Source organism: Rhagoletis zephyria, unplaced genomic scaffold, assembly GCF_001687245.7.
Source record: "Rhagoletis zephyria isolate East Lansing unplaced genomic scaffold, Rhagoletis_zephyria_1.1 Rzeph_scaffold_00818, whole genome shotgun sequence".
NCBI lineage: Eukaryota > Metazoa > Arthropoda > Insecta > Diptera > Tephritidae > Rhagoletis > Rhagoletis zephyria.
In genome coordinates this window covers 94,142-119,483 of record NW_016157902.1, presented here as the reverse complement: position 1 = coordinate 119,483, position 25,342 = coordinate 94,142, and the positions used below count along the sequence as shown (strand labels likewise).

At 37.7% G+C, this 25,342-nt stretch overlaps 2 protein-coding genes across 8 annotated transcripts in view; both read left to right on the top strand.

Moving 5' to 3' along the window:
- The window catches only part of LOC108361700 (uncharacterized), a 17,132-nt gene extending 16,939 nt beyond the window's left edge, over nucleotides 1–193 (top strand). Inside the window, exon 6 of the mRNA XM_017614401.1 lies at nucleotides 62–193. Within this exon, the coding sequence (XP_017469890.1) occupies nucleotides 62–193 (132 nt within the window). The remainder of the gene's footprint in view (nucleotides 1–61) is intronic.
- Nucleotides 1–25,342, top strand: part of LOC108361698 (uncharacterized) — a 78,874-nt gene that overhangs the window by 10,939 nt on the left and 42,593 nt on the right. For 3 of the 7 annotated variants that reach the window (XM_017614397.1, XM_017614394.1, XM_017614392.1), the window contains exons 1-8: nucleotides 2,838–3,001; nucleotides 3,285–3,422; nucleotides 3,544–3,678; nucleotides 5,277–5,468; nucleotides 14,706–14,828; nucleotides 19,408–19,821; nucleotides 19,890–20,230; nucleotides 21,461–24,516. In XM_017614397.1, the coding sequence (XP_017469886.1) occupies nucleotides 2,870–3,001; nucleotides 3,285–3,422; nucleotides 3,544–3,678; nucleotides 5,277–5,468; nucleotides 14,706–14,828; nucleotides 19,408–19,821; nucleotides 19,890–20,230; nucleotides 21,461–24,516 (4,531 nt within the window). In that variant the 5' untranslated portion in view covers nucleotides 2,838–2,869. Of the gene's footprint in view, nucleotides 1–2,837; nucleotides 3,002–3,284; nucleotides 3,423–3,543; nucleotides 3,679–5,276; nucleotides 5,469–14,705; nucleotides 14,829–19,407; nucleotides 19,822–19,889; nucleotides 20,231–21,460; nucleotides 24,517–25,342 lie in introns of those variants that run through there. The other 4 variants (XM_017614393.1, XM_017614395.1, XM_017614398.1 and 1 more) reach the window with 4 other exon arrangements.

The window sequence follows — 25,342 nt, the reverse complement described above, 5'->3', positions numbered from 1 at the left end:
AAATAAAATAAAATAAAATATTACGTCTAAATTTTATTAGTTTTATTTCCCTCAAAAACAGGCTCGTATGCGCGATTGGAGACTTGAAAGTGATACTTTCGAAAAACAAGCTCTCGGCAACAAAACCATATTCGAGTTCAGTACCAAATCATTATTCTTAAAACCATTAATTGCTGCATGCTTTAACATCTAAATTTTTCACCCAAAATTATTTTGATATCTTTACTTCTAAAAGCATATTTCCATTATTTGTTTGAGATAACAAAAATTACCCCTTAGGATCTTCACAAAGCGAATGGGACGTGCTCAATTTTAAGTATAGAAAATGTTATCCTTAACAATGACTTCGCATCTTTTTGAAATGGATGTCCCATAAGCTCATGCAATCAGTTTAGAATTCCTTTTTATAGGTAAGGTGCCTACTAGAGATCCGACTTTTAGCCTAAAAATATTTTAATGGGATTCAAATCAAGTGATCGGCACAGGAAATCACACGTTAGAATTCCATTCTCCTCTTTAAGTCATAATTCTTAACGCTTCTTGTCTATTTGCAAATTTCCCGTACAAAACTAAATTCAGCGAACACCAAGGCACACGTATGCATAAGGCGATATGCATTTTTTAAGCAATTCTCAAATATCCCCTCGCTTAACTTATTAAAGTAATACTTTGTTGGCACTCCCAACCACGGTCAAGGGTTCTATGCTTAACCCATCGCACACACTCCACCCGCTACGACCTTCAAGCCAAACATGGACTCTGCTTAAGTTCATGCAGAGGTGGTACCTTTATTGTAAGCATTGGCTGAGCACGTCGACGTGGTACAAAGATTTATCAGCATTCCTCACATTTCTCTCACCCTCGCACACCAGGCTTGTGAAGTGCGTAGATAACTGCCATCCCTAAATTGGCGCGTCAAGCGTCAATGAACTGTCTAAAAACCTCATGCACATACAATTTGTATGAAGCATCGTTTCGTGTTGAAGTTGCATGTAGAAGGTGGAAAGAAAGAGAGAGGACAAAAAGTAAGAGAGGAATTGAGGAAAAAACGAGAGGAAATAAGAAAACGTCAAATAAAACGCAACGCTAATCGCTCAATTTAGGGACGGCAGTAACTTGATGTGGCCTATGTCAATAAATGATTCTTAATAAAAGATAATTTCTACCTCCATCTCCCTGATCGCGCGCTTTCCATCAGCAATACAATAACGATTAAAAGGAGCTTCCGGTTTCCGGTAGATTAAAACTTAGGGTTAGCTTAAAGTAAGCAAAAAATTATTTTCGCTTTCTATACACTAATGCTAAAAACATATTGGAGCGGCGAGAAAAGCGTTAGTTACAATTTATAACCCTACAAGAATTGTGTGATGGAAACTAACACATTCTCATTTATCTTACTAACACATTTGCAAATTTTGCGTTGGTTAAAAAGAGACCATTAAATAAGGACATAAGTTTGAGGAAGACGGAAGATCACATGTACACAAATGTTTACATCAGATTTTTTACACTGCCCTTTAGAATTTGATAGAAACTTGTTTGTAGCCAGTGACAGAAATCTCTATCAGTCTTGCCACTCAAATGATTTGTCAAATGATAGTCACTGTTCTTGCAGGGAACTTATAAACGTGCTCGTTCAATGGGAGCGCGCATAGTGAAGAGCAAATCGTACATGCATACACGTTTATAATCGATGCTCTGGTCATGCTTTTCCCGTCGCTCCAGTATGTTTTGAACCTGAGACTATCACCACTCCCTTGTTACTCTACTACATACATACATACATATCTATCTCTAGATACATGTATTTGTTTCTTTTACGCATGCATCTCTCTCTCATTACATTTATATTTCATTTGGATCAGGCGACGAAATCATTGAATGGAACGGTCGAGCGCTACGGAATAAGTGCGCGGACGAAGTTTACCAGATAATCGACGAAAGCCGCTTGGATGCACAGGTGGAATTAGTTGTTTCACGTCCCTTGACCGTCAAAGTATCAGGAAGCAACGCAGCACGCAGAGCTGCTGGCCATCAACAGCCGCACACCGCCTTGAACAGCCAAAATCTCACAAGCACCATTGCTAACAGTGCTGTGGTCAGCAGCGGCGGACGTTATTATTCACGAAAAGGTACACAGATCAAGCTAAATTATTTTAACAGGGTGTACTTGTATATATATACAAATATAGAAAAATACTTGATCATTAGCTAATGAATAAACTATAGTGAACATTTTTTGCATATTAAGTAAAAGAATGAAAATCTAATTTCTTACTCCACGATTTACCAGTCCTACACTTATCACATTAAACTAACTGGTTATTGAGTGCGTTTGCAGCCAAAAACAAATCATGATTGGCGTATTAAGTTTACTTAACGCATATAATTGTTAAATTAGTTTATTAGCGAAAAATCTCTGTAATGCCTTACACCGTTATTTAGAAAAACCGATTTTAATACATACTTACTTTTTCAATCTTACCACCTTCTTCGAACAGCACCTGCAACCGATGCCATCGACATCCACTGCGACAAGCCGAGTGTTTTAATAACATCGCCCGGTTCGCCCGATTTCCACGCCACCACCGGGGGCGCGCGCACCTTTCGGCAAACGAATGTGCAGCAACGTGGCTACAGCGGCGGCGCCGGAACGTATCAGCAGCACTCAACGCAGCAGCATAAACCACAACACCAACGGCTGGTACCGAACGTCGCGAACACAGCCAGTGCAGCAACAGCCGGTTCACAAGCCACAACGACGGCGAGCCACCACCATCATTGTCACCAGCCACCACCGCCACCGCACACGCACCCACATGCCACTGCACACCACTTGCCCACGGTGGGTGTGGCGCATACTCTGCCCATGGCCGTCGATGGCCGGCTTCAGATGAAACTCGGTTACGATCAGAATACCCTGCAGCTGATAGTGACGCTCGTCTGCGCAACGGGTCTGACGTTGCGACAAAGTGGCGCCGCACGAAATCCTTATGCAAAAGTGAGTGCTACGTACTCTAATAACACAGGGAAATAGCAAATGAACCTAATTACAAAATATATTAGGCCTGTTCAGGATCTTGTGCAAATGATCTTGCATATGCATATTTCGACAATAAAATGCAAACGGTTGCCATGGTCGAAGGCAATAAAAAATTACAAATGCAATACCAAATGCAAAGCCAAGACCATTTCCACTATATCCTGAACAGCCCTATTGTATATTGCGAGTTTTTGGAAAATTCCAACTGTAAACATATTAAATTTCCCCATTACACAACTAGGTGTTCCTTCTACCCGATCGGGGTACAAAATCAAAAAGACGTACCAAAACTTTAGCGAATACTTGCGAACCGCGCTGGGGCCAAACTTTCGTTTACTCGGGCCTAAGACGATCCGATCTCACCGGCCGTTTACTCGAAGTACGTAAATCCACGTAACGGAAATTCGAAACTCAAGACAAAAAATTTATAAATCCTTTCATTCTGATCGTTTTATTTTCACGCTCTGCCTGGTCTTAATATTTATAAATGTATTATGCAGGTAACCCTGTGGGATTACGTGCGCTACGGTGCCAATGACTTCATCGGCGAAGTGGTCATTGATTTGGCTCATCATGTGCTCGACGATGAGGCGGAATGGTATCATCTTCAACCGCATCAGGACACTTCGTATCTCGTACGTGTGAATTTATAAGTTGTTGTTGTAATTTTTTTTGGTAACTTGTGGCTATGTTAGCAATGTTGAGTGTCAGTGTTTACAATCGGAAACAAAGAATTTATAAAGAGAACGTCTAAAACCTAATAAATGCGCTTAAATATTTAGATCGTTCGCGTTTACAAACTCCTATGTATTGTATTTATCTATCTATTAACAAACACAGCTATGTATAATATGTTATTACATACATTCCTGCCGATAGTGATGTAGGAGGGTTTTTTTTCCTTATGAATAACGAGTAACGATAATGCTTGCATACCTGTTCGAAAAGAGTAAACTAAGTGACCTATTAAAATCTGGCTGCTAAAGAGAAAATGCCCGTTTCGCTCTAAGGCTAAGGACATAGTGAAGCGGCGTCACAAGCGACGAGTAAAGCGAAAAAAAGCAAAAAGTAGATAGCCCATAAGAAACGAACGATACTTCTACACAAATTAGACGCTTATTTGACGCTTCTCTGTGGTCTTCATGTTTTGCCTTATTTTCTTGGCTTAACGGCACTTTATCGTCATTTTTTATTGGAAGCAGATTTCAAGTGTATTTATAGTTCTCATTTCTAAAGAAGACGTGAGCGCTCTAAACCGGAGGTGGTCCTATGTTCCTTGCGTTATAAGGGTGCTGAGAGAGAGATTGCCAGACACATAACCTCTTTTAACCCGACCGGCTTTCCAATATCTATCAGATACATACCCCAAAAGTACGACAACTTTGCCTAGCAATGATAGTTCGTTATCTCAAAACTAGTAAAAAATTCCTATGGCTCAAGTCAGAATTGAGTTGATAACAACGAAATGCTCCTTTTAACAGGAAAAATAAAAGAAACCCCCAAACGTTTCTGATATTCCAAATAAAAAATATTTATTTGGACGCCTTTGGTAAGGAACGATCCCTGCAAGCTACATACACAAAAAATACGAATATAAGTCAAACCTGTAAAAACGAGAGAGAAAATAAATACTTTTATACATGGTTTGTTGGTTTTGATGGAGAAAATTTTACAATCCAAAGTTAACCTACACTTAAATAAAATTTCACAAGAAACATTTTCTTATGGCATGATTGATTGATTTATTTCTTATGATATTGAGGAACACAAGTAAATCAGTAAATATTGGAAACTGTCACGCATATTCCTCTCATCCAAGCTGAAACTGGCACTAGCATAAAGGCTGGTATTCACTACGTCAAATTCAGTGGCATTTGTCATCAAATAAAAGAAAACACATTGTCAAATGGCATCAGAAAGCTGTTTATCGATTAATTTGGGTCATAATATCATCGGTAAAAGTCTGGATAAAGGAGATAAAGTTGTTTGTCAAAATATGTCGCCAAATTTTGGCATCAAAATATGACACAGTGAAAACCAGTCTTAAAGCTCGTTGAGTATTCGTGCGTGCAAGTGCTTACACTCTCACGCACAAATACTTGTACATACACGCTTGAATATAGTACATACATATAAGGAAATATGTACTTATATACTTGTATATGTGTAAGTACCGTATTGCTGTATCTACTTACTATTTACTCCTCCTCCTCCCTCTCCCACTCCATCATAGTTGCATCAGGACGACCACAATGAAGCGGACATTATGATTTTGACACCGACAGATCATTTATCACCTCCCAGCACAACGTCACGTCTAAGCGATTCCGATACGACGTCTGAATGTGACATCGATGGACTGACGCCGGGACGTGATGGCGCAAGCATATCCTCACTGGGCAGCTCATCAAGTCCACCACCAGAGGTAACCGACAAAAAAATTCTCGACAGTCCACGCATCACGTTTCATCTTTGAAAATTAAACACGGAAATTATTTTTAGTACAAAGGGCTCTATTTGCAACAATCACAATTACATATACATTAATATACACAAAATGTGCATACATACGTACATACATATATAAATGCATACTTTCACCTCACCTATGTAAATACTTTTTTTACACAAATTTCAACAGTATTGGGTAGGTTCAGAAGGCGCAGCAGTTGAGCGCAATTCTGAAAAATGTCGAGATGGGAAGGTTCGGGAATTCAAAAATTAATTTCTGGATGGGCAGGATCGTGATTAAATATTTTGTCCCGTGTCTCCACCTTAGATGTTTTTTATTTAAATCCGCGATGCACTGGGGGGAAGTATTTCTTTAAATAAAAGATCTTTTCCGTTCGACATAGTTAGAAAAGGTAGCCCTATCAAAGCCCTTTTAGTATTGAGATTTCCTTATTTTGGTTTTATTCAAGTTAGTCAGTTACCTGTAAAGAATTGCCTGAGTAAATGGAATTTCAACTTATTGTCTGCATCAAAGTTACGTTCCGTCAGGTTTAGGAGAGATTTATCGAACGAGGATATGTTCTCAAGAAACCCTAATCGAAGCCCAAATAGCCTGTCATTACTATTGGGACTAACGTTTTCGAATCTTGATATTTATGATCTAAAAACAACAACACGGATCCCGCTGTTGGTAAGANATTGGGACTAACATTTTCGAATTTTGATATTTATGATCTAAAAACAACAACACGGATCCCGCTGTTGGTAAGAAAAGACAGCTGGTCAAGGACTTGGTCCCACTTGGCTTCCGTGCGTATAGTAAAGAAACGATTGTCTTGCATATAAATGAATACATGTATGCATGTATGATGGTCAAGTTTTTTATCCCCACTCCTTGCTATTTAAACATTAAAATGAACACAATTAAAGTCTGGCGGCGAATAACGTAATGTGACCAGTTCCGGGTTCTGAGTCAGTCTCGATCGCGTTTTTTTTTGATAATTTTGAATATCTAGGAAAAGCCTGCATTTTTATCTAGCTATCCACAATTGGCCTGTTGTTGTTGTTGTAGCAGCATAAAAGTTCCCCAAAGGATTTTTGGGGAGTGTTGCTGGAGTGACAGTCCTTGGCCAGATATAAATCTGGGTCGTTCCGGTTACGTAGACCCGACTGTCATATAGTCATATATCTTCATTTAACCAAACATGCATACATATGAATGCTTCACTCAAGAAATCACAATAACTTGTCCAATGCACAGTGGGCCAGAAGACTGAAAAAGTGGCCAAAATTTTTGCTTGACTATTTAAACGTGAAAAAAATCAGAAACAAATATTTGTATGGTATAGCTTATTATCCAAGGTATCGAAAAGTACCAGGTGTCCAAAAATTAGAAGACAAGTATTTTCGATTTTTTGAAATTTTAACAGCTTTGAACGTATTAAAAATTGTAGGGATTTATTTCATTTTCTGCCTTGCTTCTTTGTGTTTTCTGTGGAAAGTTTCTGGAAAAAAATTAAAAACCAGAGTTGCTAGATATAAGAAAACTTATACATAATTATTCAAAGGCTCCACAGGATACTTCAATAAACACCCCACGTTTTTATTTTTCTTAGTCTTTCTTAGTTCTTACTATATTTTTTATTTTTTTTCATAATAATTTAATTATCGGAAGAAAAAAACTAAAAAAAAACAAAAAAAAAACCTTCCATCAGTTTCAGGGTAATCTTACTTATGACAATTAGATTATTTTTATTTAGTTTTTTAATTTCATTAACGAAAATAATTGTAATTGAAAACTGTATTAACTCCTATGCAATTTTCATCATCATTACAATCTTGTGTAAATAGAATCATTGACAGTNATTGTAGAGTAAAACCAAAACCGTTTGAAGAGATTAAAAAATATATTTTGAAGTGGGGTTGCCACTTTTCTAAAAAGTTATAATTACTTTTATTAAAAAAAAATTAATTATCACAATATGGGTATCAAACGGAAGGTGTTTGAACAAGCTTTAACACTAGCATGTCTTTGAATAGGGTTACTTATCTATCAATTTTATTATTTAATTTTTATTATTTAAGGAAATTAAAATAAGAATTTAATTGAAAAAATTTAAGTGGTGGCTTTTGCGTCAAAGTGTTTTAATAAATTCATTTAATTTTACAAAAATGGAAAAAATTGATTTTAAGAATTTCTTTAAAATTTAACCTGTTATTAGCATGCAAATTGTCACACTTCAATTTTCAAGGCCTACCTAGAGGAGGTTACAGGAATAAAACACCCCACGTTTTTATTTTTCTTAGTCTTTCTTAGTTCTTATAATATTTTTTATTTTTTTTCATAATAATTTAATTATCGGAAGAAAAAAACTAAAAAAAAACAAAAAAAAAACCTTCCATCAGTTTCAGGGTAATCTTACTTATGACAATTAGATTATTTTTATTTAATTTCTTAATTTCATTAACGAAAATAATTGTAATTGAAAACTGTATTAACTCCTATGCAATTTTCATCATCATTACAATCTTGTGTAAATAGAATCATTGACAGTTTAATACATTGGTTCAGATGAATTTTTTGGAAAAAATTACAAATAATTTTTTGTCAAGAAATGTCGCACTAAATTTAAATGGTTGCCAATCAAAAGAGCAAAAATATGCAAATACAACATGCATTTATTGTTAAATATACTAGGATTTACGCAATAAATAAGTAAAAACAGCCATTTTTGAATAATGTGCAAAACCATGCTTTTACTACAAGATATGCACTTACGATTGAATGACATTTTAAAGGAAATCTCACGATCCTAAAGATAAATTAAAAATTTCCATTTGAAGATGCCCAATAAAAACATGCATTTGCATGGGATTCCTTCCTATCCCTATCACATATTTGTATGGAATATGACCAGAAGGAAGGTTACTCATACGCCGTGTATTGCACATGTTCATATACTCACACGCGTTTTCTTAAAAATTTAACAATTAATTATAAAAAGCGCAAAATATCCGCCGATTTTTTATTAATGTAAATATCTTTGGCTATAGCATAGTTACCTTTTTTTTGTTGTTAACAGCGCACATAGGGGTATTTCAACGATTTATGCGGCCAACAACCAATTTGACAAAATTTTGGAGAAAACTTAAAAAATTAGTCACTTTCGATAGAGAACATTCCAAATAACATTTCCCAGTCCCCCCCACTTTTCTAACTTGCACGGCGATCGCTCACCGTTGACCGGAAACAGAATATTCTAACGCTGCTTATAAATAAATTTTCGCTCTCTAGAAAGATCGTGACGGTTTTAAGTTAATATTTTGATTTCTGCACTATATTCTTCAAAAGTAGTGATGGATCCGCATACAGAAGGTAATAGTGCATTTGAGGGTAAATTTTTGTTTAATAATTTTATTAAGCAAAAGTTCAATTTAAATGTAGCGAAAATAGCGGTTTTCAACGAGTATTTTTTTGTTAATTTTTGTGAATATTAAGGAATTTGTTGTATCCCCGGGAGAGATCGCGTTATTTTCGTTGTTCAATTGAAAGCTTAAAAATTTGGCTAATATAGTGTGAAAAGACTGTCCGCAGAAAACGGCAGATAAGTTGTATTTCTTAACATAGAAAAATCTAAAAACACAACTAGTATATAGTAATACTACTTTAGATCTATTTTGGCACGAAAATTAAAATTTTTAGATAAATTTGAGGCCGCTGAACTAGAATATGAATCCATTTAATTTAACAAATAAATAGTTTTCGTGATATTAGCAAAAGTCATGTTTTCTAGGACCTTTCGGTCCTGTTGCTAGAGATCTGTGGGAATGTAAGGCGAACCCAACTATATTACATATTTCGGAATAAACATTTGTTTTCCTTTACATTGGTGTTATACAAGTGATGATTAAAGAAATAGTTTTGGGTATACAAGCGTTTAAATTTAGATAAATGTCAATTTAGATAAAACTACGATATTTCAGTAAATATTGTATCCAAATTGTTAAAAATTAGTATGTTAAGTAAAATTTTGGAACAAAATAGGATTATTATTAAATTTTTAGGAAGTAGGTGTGGCCCCGCCCACTTATGATGAAATGCTGTGTCTCAGTATCCGCTTCACTAATCCGTACCAAACTCGGTACGAGTCTTGCTTAGGATATATCTAACATAACTGCGATAACCACGCCCACTTCTCATATAACGGTAGNAGGTGTGGCCCCGCCCACTTATGATGAAATGCTGTGTCTCAGTATCCGCTTCACTAATCCGTACCAAACTCGGTACGAGTCTTGCTTAGGATATATCTAACATAACTGCGATAACCACGCCCACTTCTCATATAACGGTAGTTTACAGAAACGAGAAAACTCCGATAAATCAATAACCACTGAAGCTAATTCACTCTAAATCGGTGCTTGGAATAACCTCTTAGCATTAAATAAAATTATTATAATTTTTTGGATAATAGTCGTGGCGCAGCGCACTTTTGACCACAGATGTATATCTCGGTAACCGATTTATAAATTTGTACCAAACTCGGTGCACTTGGTATGNGTTTACAGAAACGAGAAAACTCCGATAAATCAATAACCACTGAAGCTAATTCACTCTAAATCGGTGCTTGGAATAACCTCTTAGCATTAAATAAAATTATTATAATTTTTTGGATAATAGTCGTGGCGCAGCGCACTTTTGACCACAGATGTATATCTCGGTAACCGATTTATAAATTTGTACCAAACTCGGTGCACTTGGTATGGAAAGAAATGCGTTGAAAATACGAAAACTCCGATATTTCAGTAATTGAGGACGCTAATTTACTCCAAGTTAATACTTACGAAATTCTCTTAACAATAAATAAGACTGTTATTATTACAAAAATGTAGTTTTATTACATTGGGTGCGTTCGAGCTACGTAATAATTACCGCAATATTGAAGACTTGTTGCTTTCCTGATGACTTGTTGCTGATGCTCAACTTAAACTTTTCTAAAAAGTTGCAGAAATTGCGCAGTTAAAATTTATATGTTGCTTTTGATTTGCCAATGATGAGTAACTGATTGTCAAAATTCGCGTAGAACGTGATACTCTTTCATAAAAGAGTAACTCCGCCGCATTAATTGCACCTCGAATACACCCTTTTTTTACCTAAACTGCCGCAATTTTACCATATTGCAGCAATTCATTTAACTAATTGAACAAAATTTTTAACAGGTGGCAACCCTGTTAATATTTTAACATATGTTTACTTGGTTTTAAACATTTTCAATTCTATATGTCAAAACACGTGTTTTCTAAACATGTCGAGTTGAAATATCCATAAAAATAATTTTGGCCGCATAACTCGGCTAAATACCCCTCTGTGCAGCGGTGGCTAGCAGTGGCGATAACACTATGCGACAGTCAAAATCGGGATGGGATGAAACCAACGGGAAATATTATATCGGTCAAAAAGAAGTTATACGTGTCCCGGCGTTTCGCTGGGTCACGTCTAGGAATCGAGATATATATATAACTATCATATAGGGGAANAAAAAAGTATACGTGTCCCGGCGTTTCGCTGGGTCACGTCTAGGAATCGAGATATATATATAACTATCATATAGGGGAAATTGTCACCTTTGGTGGTCTTTTTTTGACATAACTCGAGAACCACTAGTCCGATTTTGCTCAAACAAATTTAAAAAAATTAAAAATTACAATTCCTTTAATCTGTTCATATAACGTTTTTCTATATAATCAACAGTTTTGCCGGTAAAAATAAATGTATGAAGAAAAAAAATATTTTTTGCCTAAAATATTAAATTTTTTTAAAAGTGTTGATTATATAGAAAAACGTTATATGAACAGATTAAAGGAATTGTAATTTTTAATTTTTTTAAATTTGTTTGAGCAAAATCGGACAAAAAATACCACAAAATCGGACAAAAAAGACCACCAAAGGTGACAATTTCCCCTATATGATAGTTATATATATATCTCGATTTCTAGACGTGACCCAGCGAAACGCCGGGACACGTATAACTTCTTTTTTACCGATATAACTTTCCCCGGTAGTTTGAACCCTTCCCGATCACTGACCCCTACCATTTGTCTCACAGTGTAATCGGAATAGTGTACTTTGCATAAATATGTAATTTTTACTATTTCAAATGCGCTTTGAAACAAAAAATAATTGTCAGTATATATGTATTGTTACAGTACATTTATAAGACTTATTGATAATTTAAACAAATTCAAAAGCTAGATCTGTAGTTTTATTAATAAATTGATACAATTTCGGTGGCGCTCAAATTGCCAATTTCTTTTAATAAACCGCGATATGTGCTCTTTAAGTCCTTTCAAACATTTTAAGTTAAGGGGTATCTCGAAGTCTTGCAAAGCCCTTGCACGGTACATGGATTGTATGGTAAAAACCGGCTTTCCTATGGGACAGCTGTGCAAACCGTGCAATCCGTGCACCGTGCAAGGGCTTTGCAAGACTTCGAGAATACACCTAATTTAAAAGGGGTGCTTCGCAGGACTTCGATAATACCCCTATTGTGTCCAGATTGCATTGCAGAGCACATCAAGAACGCAATTCGGAATGGCAATACAAATATTTTGTGCCAAATCTACCGTAAAATTTTTCGGTAATCGATATGTTCAACTTATTCATGTGTTATTGTTTTATTTGGAAATTTAAATTGCATATTTGATTTAAATACTTTGCACATATGTATGTATTTATGTATGATTCATATTATGAGTATTCTCTAAGTCTTACCTGGGTTTTGGGTTTGGGTATTCTCTACCCCTATTATAATTTGTTAACTACAATTTTTTATAAGAAAATAAATTGTTACCTTAATCAGCAAATAAGTTTTAATAAAATATTTGAATATATTAGTGGGATGTAGATGCATTTATTTAAATTGTATATTTATTTATTTTTCGAGAGAGTAATAACGTGGGTGCTTCCCAAGAAAGGATACAACGCTCGTAGGCGCATTTTCCGCGCATGTTAATGCACGCCACCGCTATTTTATATATTTGTTTGCAAAGTATGCGGTCTTACTCGAGGATATTTTGTATAAAATAAAGAAATTTCTGCTCTTTATGATGAAAACTTTTATTCATCTTTTTTCGAGTAAGGCACACAACTCAGCTACAGGTTTATAATCGATCTAATGAACGTTAAATAAGCATTTGCATTACATTTTTATGGAAATAATCAGGATTTTTTAAGGCAATTGAAAGCAAGTCCATAAGTTATTCTGCACAGGTTACAAATTGAAATTGAAGTTTTTCGAATTACACCACCTTCAAAAAACTTCAATTCTCCTCCAGAAACATTTTATGCTCATGCGCAAAGTACATAGGCATTAAAATGTTTATGATTATGGAGTTATTTTCTCTAATAAAGAGACTTTAAAGAATCAGTAGAAAATACTGATGCATTGTCCATTAATTCATATCATTTATACATGAAAACTCATTTCATAACATTTTTGACAAATAAATTAAAATTTTTTGTAATTCACGGTTTGCAAAAGTATGTTTGTATGTATAAAATTTCCTTTATTTAATCGATGTTGTGTAAAATTTTTCTCTTCAAAGCCATGTTTTTTTAACTGGTTAACTGAAGCTTGGTACGAGTAGTATGTATGTACATTTCTATTAGTTGTAAAATACATTCGCTCTCGCCTGGATAGACGCACACTTATATAGGAGCAATCGATCAGAATCTTGAATGGCTGTCTCTATTTTCTCTCTCTCTCTTTCTCTAACACTCTGGCTGTCTGTATATGCCTCTCTCTTCCTTGCGTGTTTTCTTTCTAATGAAAGTGTCATCTTTTTCTAACCGAACGAATTTACAGATTTCGACGACTAACGTATTTATGTGCAGATTTATTTAATTTTAGATCGTTTCGGCAACTTCAACAGATACATATGTTCGTGTATATAGTAAACATATTTATCTTTGTATGTATACATACACATATATGTAAACATTAAGTAATATAATACCGGTATGATTTGCTAAGAATATATGTTCATACAAATAAATATATACTAAATATAAATAAAAAAACGTATTTACATTTACATACATACATATTTCCAACTTATGCTAAATAATCGAAATTTGTATTATGTTTTAATTGTAAGCATAAAAGACATGCTAATATAACTGTTTAAGTAATTAAATTAGTTTAAGAATAAATTAACACAATATCTATCTTAAACGATATATCAAATGAGAACACATGCATAAAATGCCAAAACTGCGTATTTGACAAAAATGCGGTTGCTGCTTAAACTATTGAAATATCACCCGTTTTATTACATTTTCAAATCAAAGCATCTATTTATGACTTAAACTGCACTACTGTCTCTGCAAAATAATAGTAGATTCACATAAGTATCTGCAAATTGCATGTTGTACTATTTAAATTAAATTTTGATTTTTATTATGTAAGTGTTGCCTTGCATTAATTTATTCCCAGTTTGCTTTAGCTATGCACGCATTTGCTTCGAGGGAGTGAATACCTACAACAGACACGAATCGTTTATCCCATTCCAATGCTTTTTTCTATATACATACATCCACATTGGTAGCTGATAAGGATTTTCATACATAAATCAGAGCCACAGTTTGAGAACAGAACAACTGTATCCACTCAACACTCAACCTCAAAATCCAGCCAAATTCTACAAACATATATACTTGTGTACTTGTACATATACTACAAATATATGCCTCTGCCTCTATTTATTTGAAAATTCTACCACTTTGCAACCCTTCCAATATAAGTACTATGTACATCCGTATACTTGATATATGCCCCTTATAAGTGTGCATTGTTCACGAATTGATCACCCACCATTTCCTTTCCTTTCATCTCCTCTAAAGCCTCTTTACCACTCCGTGGCTTGTAATCCAGTATTATATGAATAATAGTATAAATTCTCATATATTTAGTTATATGAGCTTGATGATAATTTATATTTCTCTCTTTCTCTCATTTTATTTTCTCTCTTCTCTCTTGTTCACCTTCAACTGAGTCAACCTTCCAACGTTTCAAACAAATTTCGCTGCACACAACTCATCCGCCTTCATTTGTAACAAAAATTAAAACTTCATACGCCCTTCCAACTGAACTAAAACTAAAAAATTGGACATCAAAATAAAATTTTTAAATTTCGACATTTAAACATTCTGCAGATTGACTTGAATGAGCGTCGTTCGAGACGCGATATGTCACCTCAAGGTCGCAAGCGGGTTGCTGGTATGGTAGCGCGTGATTATCGTACGGTATCCGGCATTGGACAAAGTTACCATAATCAGGTTTGGAGCCAAAAAGTATTTAAAAATCATAAGTGTATGTGTAGTACAAAGGATTTTTCTACTAGTAAGGCTGCAAAATCTGTAAGGAAAATTAATATATATATATATATATATGCCAAAGTATAGGGTACTAGATTCTAATGGAACAATATTCAATATATTTTCGGTTATTGATTTGGGGTAAGAAATAAAAAGTGTCGGCCGCTGTGGTGTAGTGGTAAGCAGTGCGCGCTTCCAGTCCGCAGCAACTGGGTTCAAACCCTGGTCAAAGCAACATCGCAAAAAATATAGAAAAAAGTTTTTTTCTTAACAGCGGTCGTCCCTCGGCAGGCAACGGCAAACCTTCGTGTATTTCTGCCATGAAATATAGCTTCTCATAAAAATACAATCGCCGTTCGGAGTCGGCGTAAAACTGTAGGTCCCTCCGCTTTGTGTGACAACATCAAGGCGCACGCCACAAATCGGAGGAGAAGCTCGGCCAAACACTAACATGTGTGTAAGCGCCAATTTATTATTATTATTATTATTATAATAAAAAGTGTGACAGTTTTGAGCTCCGACTTTACATTCGCATTTAGTGACCTGAATCTGTTTGTATTGACTTAAAAAAATGTCATTAAAGATATAAACACAATTAATTTCAATTAAGTTAAATCTAAATAACAATTTCTTAATTTGTTTTCCTTCTGAAGGACCAAGATACATTCAGTTTCCGTAATAAAATCTAAACAAATCTTAGTAGAATTATTTCTAGTTGTAGTTCGTGTGGTAGAAGGGGGATATGTTAGGGAAAACAAACCAAGGCCGAACAATCTCTGACTCTACAGGCCTTCCTATGCGTTTGTGGGTTATCTCTATATAAAGATGTATGTCCTTCTAGCGAAAGTATAAAAACGCCAGTTCTTATTGCTTCTGTGATCGAGAGGAAGTCGACCTTTACAGTGTGCTAAAACGTCGTGTGGTAGTTTTTTCAGTGTTCTTGTCCACCATTCAGCGAGCACAATAATCCCAATTGAACAAACGATCCAGGGATAAAGCCACTCTTTTTTTTGGGTTAAGGCTCCACATCAGATCAACGATTCTTCTACAGGTTCTCATGGCCTGTTTTGTTTTACCAAGATCCATATAAGCAATATGTCCCGAATAATTCCCATATATTTGACTTCCTCTAAAATATTCCTGAATGGTTAAGTAACAGCCTTTTACGGCTTTATGCTGACCCCCCCCCATTAGTACACATGTGCATTACAGTGGAAATGTGTGAACAGCCTAAACACCAAACTGTGCAGCCTAAACACCAAAGCGCTCAAAGTTTCCCATGTATTTTATATGGAGAAAAAACTATTATTCGTAGAAAAGGTAGAAAATCATTATTTTTCAATCGACAATCTCTTTTTCTCTTCAGGAGACTTTCAGAAAAGCACTCAATCGTTTATTTAATAATTTATTAATATTAACTATTTTCTATGGATCCCCTAAAACCCGAAGAAATGCAATGGGGGAACCCATAAAAAAATCGTCCATATAAAACAAATTTTAAATAACCAATTGGGTAATATTTTTTTATGTCTCCTGAAGTGAAATTGAGTTTGCCGTTTGAAAAATATTGATATTCAAGGATTCTATACCATTTCAACGAAAGATAGTTTTTTCCCCATATAAAATACATGGGTAACTTTGAGCGCTTAGAGCCACCTCTAAATCTCTTTTGATTGACCTAAAACTTTGCATACTCAAGTCTTTAGGCTATTCACACATTTCTAGGGGGTGAGACTGAGAATCTCAACACTTTTATTTTTCTCCATATACCGATGTCATATGTGTTAAAATTGCACTTCCATTTTTATTTGACTGTTGCCACAAAAAATTTTAGTTCCCTTTAAAAAACGAACCAATGAACTAGTTCAATTTAAAGATCTGGCTTTTTCGCTCTTTAGCTCAAAAGCTCCCTAAGCCTACAAAGCACCTTTGATGGAAATAACACTGGTCAACAGTGGTTTTGGTGCAGAGGAACTATAATTATTTTTTAACTGAGGACCTTATACTGATAACATCTATCTCGGCAGCCTGTTCGAAAACGCCCTATCTCAGAAAATGACTCAAGAGCGCCCTACTTCAGAATTTGGTTGAGAACGCCCTGCCCCAGAATTCGGTTAAAGAACACCCTATTTCAACAAATACCCTATCTCAGCTGCCGATATATTGAATTTACGTGCAGTTTTTAAATTTGGCATTAAAAAAATAAAATAAAAAATTTCATTTTCGCGAAATTTCTGAATAAGGAGTGGTGGAAGAACCATATTGAATACTCTAGCAATGGTCAGGCATCATACGACGATCCCAACGGCCTTGGTACTTCTCTTCTGTAGGTTAAACAGGTCGTAGTAAAACAGATCCCATTGTTCTTTTCTATAGAATCCAAGATTATCTGGAAATTTATCAAGATGACTATGTCGGTAGTGCACTTTGATGGACGTATTACATCCCAAGGTTTTAAAACTCTTCAACATTTCGTTTACGATTTCGGAGTACTTGACTTGGCTGAAATTTTCGCCAAAATTTTTAATAACTTCACCGAACGAAGTCGCCGCAGGTCTTTTCAAATAGTTTATTGAACTTAAGAAATCAGAATCCTTTATTAAGTTTAATATTTAAAGTCCATCGAAAATTCTCTCCTTTATCTTTTCTGTGCTTAGACCAGAAAGTTTTCTCATTAAATAAGGAAAACATTCGCCTTTTTGTATAGCGTCTTAACAAATCCTTTCATAGGACCTAGCGTTACGTGCATGGGGTCCACATAATTCAATCACTTTAACTAAAAGTAGATTTACAATATTCTGCCGGAAAAAAATATAAATTTCTTTTTAAACTGGAAGCCAATACTTCTGCAGATGCATTAGGTAATTTNCCAATTTCCAGAGTAAAGCCTTGCAAACCTGAAAAAAATATAACTTTCTTTTTAAACTGGAAGCCAATACTTCTGCAGATGCATTAGGTAATTTTAGACACGTTAAAAAATTATTAAATTCTCTCGGATGAACGGTTTAGGCTTTGTAGACGCTACCCTGTTACTGTTCACTTCACTGTAGATTTCTTCAAATAATGGGTCAAGGACGGAAGCAAATTTTAGAATATGTACATCCTGTGAATGCGTTAAGGGTCTTCTTGTCGAATCTAATTCTGCATAAATCACTTCGTTCATAATTTTGAAACTTTTAACTGTGTATTCATCACAAATGTAACTAACTACATTTATGCTATTGAGGGAACTTCTGCATATATTAAAAACAATTTATATAAAGAAATATTCCAACTGGTGTATGACCTCCTGCAGACAAAGGTAAGAGTGCAAAGAGCGGTGTATACTCATTCAGGTTGCAACCTTTCTTTTTAACTTCTTTGCAAATTTTCGTTGAATAATTTACCGTTTTAGTCTTCAATAGTAGTTCGATCTGATATCTATATTCCTTGACTCGAAGATTCTGTTATAAGATTCGATCTTTCTAGTTTCGCACAAATAGTTTTAATTATAAACTGGGACGATAATAAACTTCTGGCAAGGCAAATTGTTTCGAACAGACGGAATTGTTACCGATCATGAGGTATCGCCAGGTTAGAAGAAATCGTCCAACCCGCACACATTTTTGTGAATATTCTGTAGATATATGTACCTAAAACACGAATTGTTACTGCCCATAGAATTTATTTGGCTTCCTGTTTTCATAGTCCCGAGATCACTTCGATTCTGCGTAAAGAAAACGAAAGTATGTCATATAATAACAAACTAATTTATGCTGCAGTTGGTTCATACAACCCCAAGCCAATGTTCACAAACTTGTTTTGTGTAACCACGGTTGTTGCTAAGGGACTTTCAGGGGAGTGCAACGTAGCCCGATAGAAAACTGTAAATTCATAAAGATAAAAGTAAAAAAGAAAACCAACTATTCGGCTCTCCATAAGTAAGCGAAATTCATCAAATTAAACTATTAAAGCTACAACTTTACATACATATATCGGCAGTATCGAAAATCGACAGCGTTCATTGTCGTTTTCATCAGTTACAAATCGGAAATTCCTGGTATACTCACGTCGCATTATCATTACGCCTGCGCATTAGAGTATTCCCACATATCGAGTTGCAGTAGCCTTTAAACCACTGTCCACACTTTTATGTTCGTATTTCTGGTAGAGCTATGTAATTAAATGAATCATCTGCGCCATTTTCCATTTTAAACAAAAATCGAATGTCTAAGCAATGTACATATGTATATTTAGTTGCCTGAAGAACTTTTGCTTGATTTTAAATTTCTAAGAACTGTCACACCGAAATGTTTCTTTTTAATCACTACTTATTGTTTAATGCTAATCAATCAAACGAATATATTGATTTAATATTAGTTACGATAATTAAAACTATTAAATGTATAGTGTGGGATAATGCCAGCGAGGCATATTAATAGACCAGAAAATGTTCACCTAAATTTTTAACTACTTTAGAATGGTTTCTGTTTATTTAATTTTTTCACTTTCGTATCTATCTACCACTTTCCGGTTACTTCATTCACCTGTCCGGCCACAGCAGGTGAGCACAGGTTACTTGCGTCGCAATGGCGCTATTACTGGACCCGGTAGTATGAGCCTCAGCCAGCGGAGTCACTCTGCCGCACCAACTGACAGCTACCACGGCGTGACCGGCACCGGTCACAGTTACTACCGCAGCAGCAGCCCACGGCGCGGCTCTCTCTCGCCGCCTGACGACCGTTACATAGACTATCCAGTTCTTCCAATAGATGCATCTGGCTCAGCGTACGGCCACCAATTTTCAGGTGGAGCAGGCACGTTAACAGCCACCGCTGGAGGTGCTGCCTTGGGCGGATTGGGGGGTGGGGCTGCGGCAACAATCGGCCCGGGTGCAGGGCAACAGACCCGTTTTCAGTCGCGGTCCGCAACAGCCACTCCGACGGGATCACCGAAGAAGCGACAATTACCACAGGCGAGTCACCCAGATGTGCCGACACTACCTCTTCTTTCTTGACCGCTCATATTCGTTTGTTCTTTCAGGTGCCACAAACTTCTCGCAGCGCAATGCTACGCGATCGCCTGGGTCAGGAATTCGATGAGCGCCCGGGTGGCGGACGTTTCGGCCGCCATCGTACACGCCAGATGCATCATCAAGCAACGTACCGCAGTACCGGCATGGGGGGATGGGAACGCCACTACACAGGCCTTTCCGATAGCGATCTGCAATCGATGGAAACGCGCGTGCGGCCACGTCACTCTCTCTCACCCGACAAGGACTTCATGGGCGAATTCGGAGATTCTGATATGGAGTCGGTGGTTAGCGTGACGTCGAGCGCCTTTTCCACTCAATCGGAACGGCCGCGCGGCTCACGCGGGCTGAGGTAAGTACCGCTGTTTGGCACTTCTGCTGAGCGGCTTTTCCTTTGTATCCCACAAAAAGCTTTCGTTCTGGGTTGCTGTGTGTTTGTGTAAACAGCCGGGAAACAAAATTCTGCACCAAAACCAGCTGTTGAAAAAAAACCAAAACAAAACAAATCATGAAACAATATGCCAAAATGTACAAAAAATAACAAAAATTACCATTCCAATCTGCCAAAGAATCAGCCGATAGAAAATTTAAATTAGTTATGTAATTAGATGAGACCGAAATCAGATACAGATTTTAATGAAACCCGATCGAAACTTTTTTATTTTTTATTTTACAAATTTTTGGGTTACATTTATTTGAGACACACATATTTTGAAGCAAAAGCTACTATAGAAAACGAAGTTTTCTCAAACAATTCGAACCGAATGCAACCCTGCCATCATTTGGGCAACAAACACATTTTCTAAATATGTCGCTGGAAAACAAACAAAAATTTGTTTTCTTTTCTTTATTATTTTTTACATACCTACTACATAACTACTCTACTCAACTCAACTCAACTTAACTCAACCAATTCTACTCAACTCAACCCAAATATCTACTCTACTTCACTTCAATGACGCGCGCTAATTTTATGTTAAACTGCTTTATATGTATATGAATGCCAACAATAACAAACTACTTAAAATATCAACAACAACCACGACTCTATGTTGTATCATTTACACTAACATACTAAAACTACATATAACTAAACCAACCACTTTTGAATATTTTTACAACTCGAAATGACTAACTGACATGAACCAACAACAACCAACGTAAACGTATAAAAAAAAATCAAACACCGCTCACTTGGCAACATTCAACTTATCTACATAATTTTTTCCAAAAATGCTATGCTCTTTTTTTGCAAATTCTACGAAAACAACACCAACAACTAAAACAAAAACAAATAAAACAAAAAACACAAACAAACAATATTCAACTCGAAATGATCCTTCATTGATCATTTTGCATTTTTGCATGCGCATGTGGATTAAACAAACGCAAACACAAAATAATAAAAAACAACAACTTGAAACGTACATTTATGAAACAAAAATATCAAACCAAAATTGAAAACAACTGAACACACACCTACACGGCCTGGCCGTCACAAATTCACGCGCGGCTTTTCGAACACAACGTTAACTGAAATTCGAAAACAAATCAATCGATCGGCCGCCTTTGCTATCAAAAGCTTGCCACGCAACTGGCGCACTTTGTACGGTGCCGACCCGATGCTTGGCGTTGCCTCCACCACGCATGTCGGCCACCATGCACCTGCTCGCGAGCGCGGCTTCTTTGAACGTTATCGCGCCAATACGATTGAAGTCGATGATTGTGATTATTTACCAACCAGCCTGACAGGACCGTCATCGCTGTATGCCACAATGCAGTCGCCGTCTCACCTCAATACAGTGTCACAGCAGATGTTGTTGCTCGAACAGCTGGAGCAGCTGCAACAGCTCGCAGAGTTGGCCGCTGCCGATTCGCCTCCAAACACAGCGACGTCCAATCCACATAATTTGCTAAGCGCAACCGCGACAAATACTCCACCACATCACGTTTTACCACCACAACACCGACAATTGCAATTACAACAACAGCAACAGCTACAAGAACCAACACAACTGCCAAGCCAACTGATAATGACCGACAATAGCGGCAATCTAGTGGTCGATCAGTATATGCTCGAGGCGGGCGCCGATCCGGGTTTGATACTGATGGAGCAAACAGGCGTGACGGTGATACCGCCAACTCCTCCGCCCACATTGCCGCCGCCGCTGCCGCCACCAGCGCACACTGTCAGCACACAACTACAAATGCAACAGCAACCACATTCACACCCACAGCCACACCCTCATGCATTTCACCCACATGAGTATCCGCCTCACATACAGAATTCCACACATTTCCCCGAGTTTCTAACGCATGCTGCCACTTTCAGTCCTTTCGCCGAGAAGGTTTCACAACGTAATAGCCCGCTAGGTGCCGGCCATTATCCATTCTACGATCATTTGCAACACTTCACTTCGCCAGTAGTCAACTTGTTTCGCCAAAGTCCGAGCTCGACACTCACCACACCGACTGCCGCGGCAGTCAATTCCCCACATCAACACGCTCATTCCGTATCATCGTCACCCTCATCATACATAGCGTACGTCCGTGATCATTACGACAACACCTGCAGCCACTGCCAGAACGGTAGCCAGCCAGTCGTACTATCGACCAATGCTGCACTCACCACACCTGGAATTGCTATTGGCGCTTGCGACAATCCATTTTGCATTGCGGAGTCGCACCCTCATCCGCAACATCATCCCGTCGCCTATCCTTATACAGCCGAGCAGCTTCTGCGTAGACCGTCATTGTCCATGTATCAGCCATCATCAGAGCCTTCACTGCCAACTATGGATCCGGCAATATGCGGCGAATGTGTGGATCAGCATTTCGTGAGCGGTTTCACCGCACCACAAATTGACTTGGGCGCTGTGCCCACCTATCATGTTCATACCCCAACGCCCACGGCGCACAAAAAGGCCAAGTCCTCACTTGCTCCGCCACCTCAACTGCCCACACAATCGGTGTTGCGACTTTCGCGGCAATTAAGCGAAGATGCGCTTATAACGGCAGTGCCTATCGCGGAGTCAAAGGCACAGCCCACTTCTATTCTCAAGAAGCCGAAAGTGGGCGTGCCAACGGGCACTTTAGATCGGCGGAAAATGTTTCATGAAGGCCAATCACGCTCTTTAGATTATGACGATTTGCATGCGAAGAGTTGGGGTCGTCGTCGAATAAGATACGAAGATGAGGTATATAATCCCACATTAGAAGATCTCTCACGTCGATATGGTTCGGAGACGAATATTCGGCAGTCTTACATGGGTGCCAATGTCGACGAAGTCAATCCGCTTAGTCACTCGCACTTCCTTGTTACTGACGACAAAATCGTCACCATAACCTATGACTCCGATGTGGGATGGACACGACGCGGGGTCGCACCATCTGTGTTTCACGATTCCCGACGCCGTTTTGATGGTCGCGAACGTAATCATATGTCTCTTAATTTACAACGCACTAATCAGGAAAAACTCTACGGAGCCGCACTGCCATACCAAAAGCGACGTCGCAACTTACCGCATCCGCCAAGCGCACAAAACGCTCACAACTTTTCGCCTGTGGAAGGCTACGATGACGACGCTATGATAATGGATTCTGCCACACATTCGTCTGCTACGCTGCCGCCACATAGTGGCGAACCACCAATGAACGGCACAGGCTCCGCCGAACGACCGGGTCCTATTGGTGAACATCGCGATCAACGCGAACTTCGCGATCCTCGTGATCAGCGCGATCCCAGTCGTTCAGCAGGGCCAGAATCGTCGTCACCTAGTCAACCACGTCATTCATCGATTGTATCGAAGCGCAGTAAATCATCGATGGCCACCGGTGGTGGTCATCGCACACGAGTAGAACAGTTACAGCATGAATCGGGCAGTGATCGCAGTAATCTCGTTAGCATAAATGACCAACCAGAATATTTCGAATACGATGATTACGGCGATCCCTACATAGACCCGCACACTAGTCGTAATTATACAAGTAGTGTTAGTTTTGGTAGTAGTAGTGGTAGAGGTAGGCAAAAAGGGAAAGAAGTTTCATACGGCGCGGAACAACAGACGAAATCTAGTAGTGGGAGTGGTAGTGGTGGTGGTGCTTCTTCTACTGCTGCTGCTGGTAATATCGTCGTCGGTGGTAATATTTCTAATAATGCTTCTTCTTCCTCTTTTGCAAATTCCCATCATGGTGTCGCTAACTCCACATCACCTAAACGTGCCTCATTGAAACATACAAATACAACTAACGACGCTAACCTAAACGTAAACGTTGACGGAACAACAACTACAACAACAACTACCATACAAACAACAACTACATCCACAAACATCACAACCACATCATCGTCGAATACAACCACGGCAACAACAACAACAACAACAACTGCAACCTTATCAACCTCAACATCAAATCCTGCTGCCACAACAACTACAACAACGAATACTGGTGATATAACGACATCCGCTGGCGATGGCGCTGCCGCGGATGATGCCGATGCGCCACTCGACGTCATCGATTGGGACGCAATCGATGCGATGCTTGATGACGACTTTAGTGAATATGACAAAGATAAAAATGGTGGTGGTGAGGATAAGAAGGACGCCAATTTCAGCCAGAGTGTAGACGAGAAAGTTGGTAAGCAATTAAATATACAAATACATATTTACATTACATGCGCGGCTGTCGAAATGTATGTATGAAGGTATATATACCTACATACATATATATTTTTCGTACATATTTTAAGTAAGAGAGATTTTTTCATTTGATGATCGATTTTAAGAGTTACGATCATATAGAATCGTGGAGTTAAAACAAAATCATAAAGAGGCCAGATGTTCGTCTCGAAACACATCACTGCCAAAAGCATCCTACCTAATACTTTCAAAGGTGGAACATAATAATAAAAACGTTTTCCGTTGTCTCGTCCTCTTGAAGGCAGCAAGGGAAAATTGGGTTGTCATTTATGCCGACCACTGTCAGATGCTTGTGTCTTAAGAAAGGGTAGCAGTCAGGAAATCCCACCAGTACTTACAGCCCCATCTGCTCAATGAACGCAAATACGCAGCTAAACCTTCCGACATTGAGTGATATATTCGATGGTGGCTTCGCCGCTAGACTTGCAATACCGAAACTAGAGGACTGGCTAATGCTCAGAAAGAAGTAAAGTGTGTGCCCATTATCTTCGATAATGACCAAGTGTCGGTTTTCCAAATATCAGTAAAGATTCGACAGTGAGTAATACCTAGTGATACATCATTTTATTTAGTAGCCTCTAAAAACACACAATTTCCTTGCGGCATTCAAAAGACACTAACGTCTATATTTCTGCCTTGAGAAGTTGCCACCCCGCTCCACAATGTACCGCTCCAGCCTCCATTACTTTCAAACCCACGAGTGGCCTTTAGGGCCTCCCAGCACGGACTTCAAAAACATTAATAATGGTAGATTTTACATACAA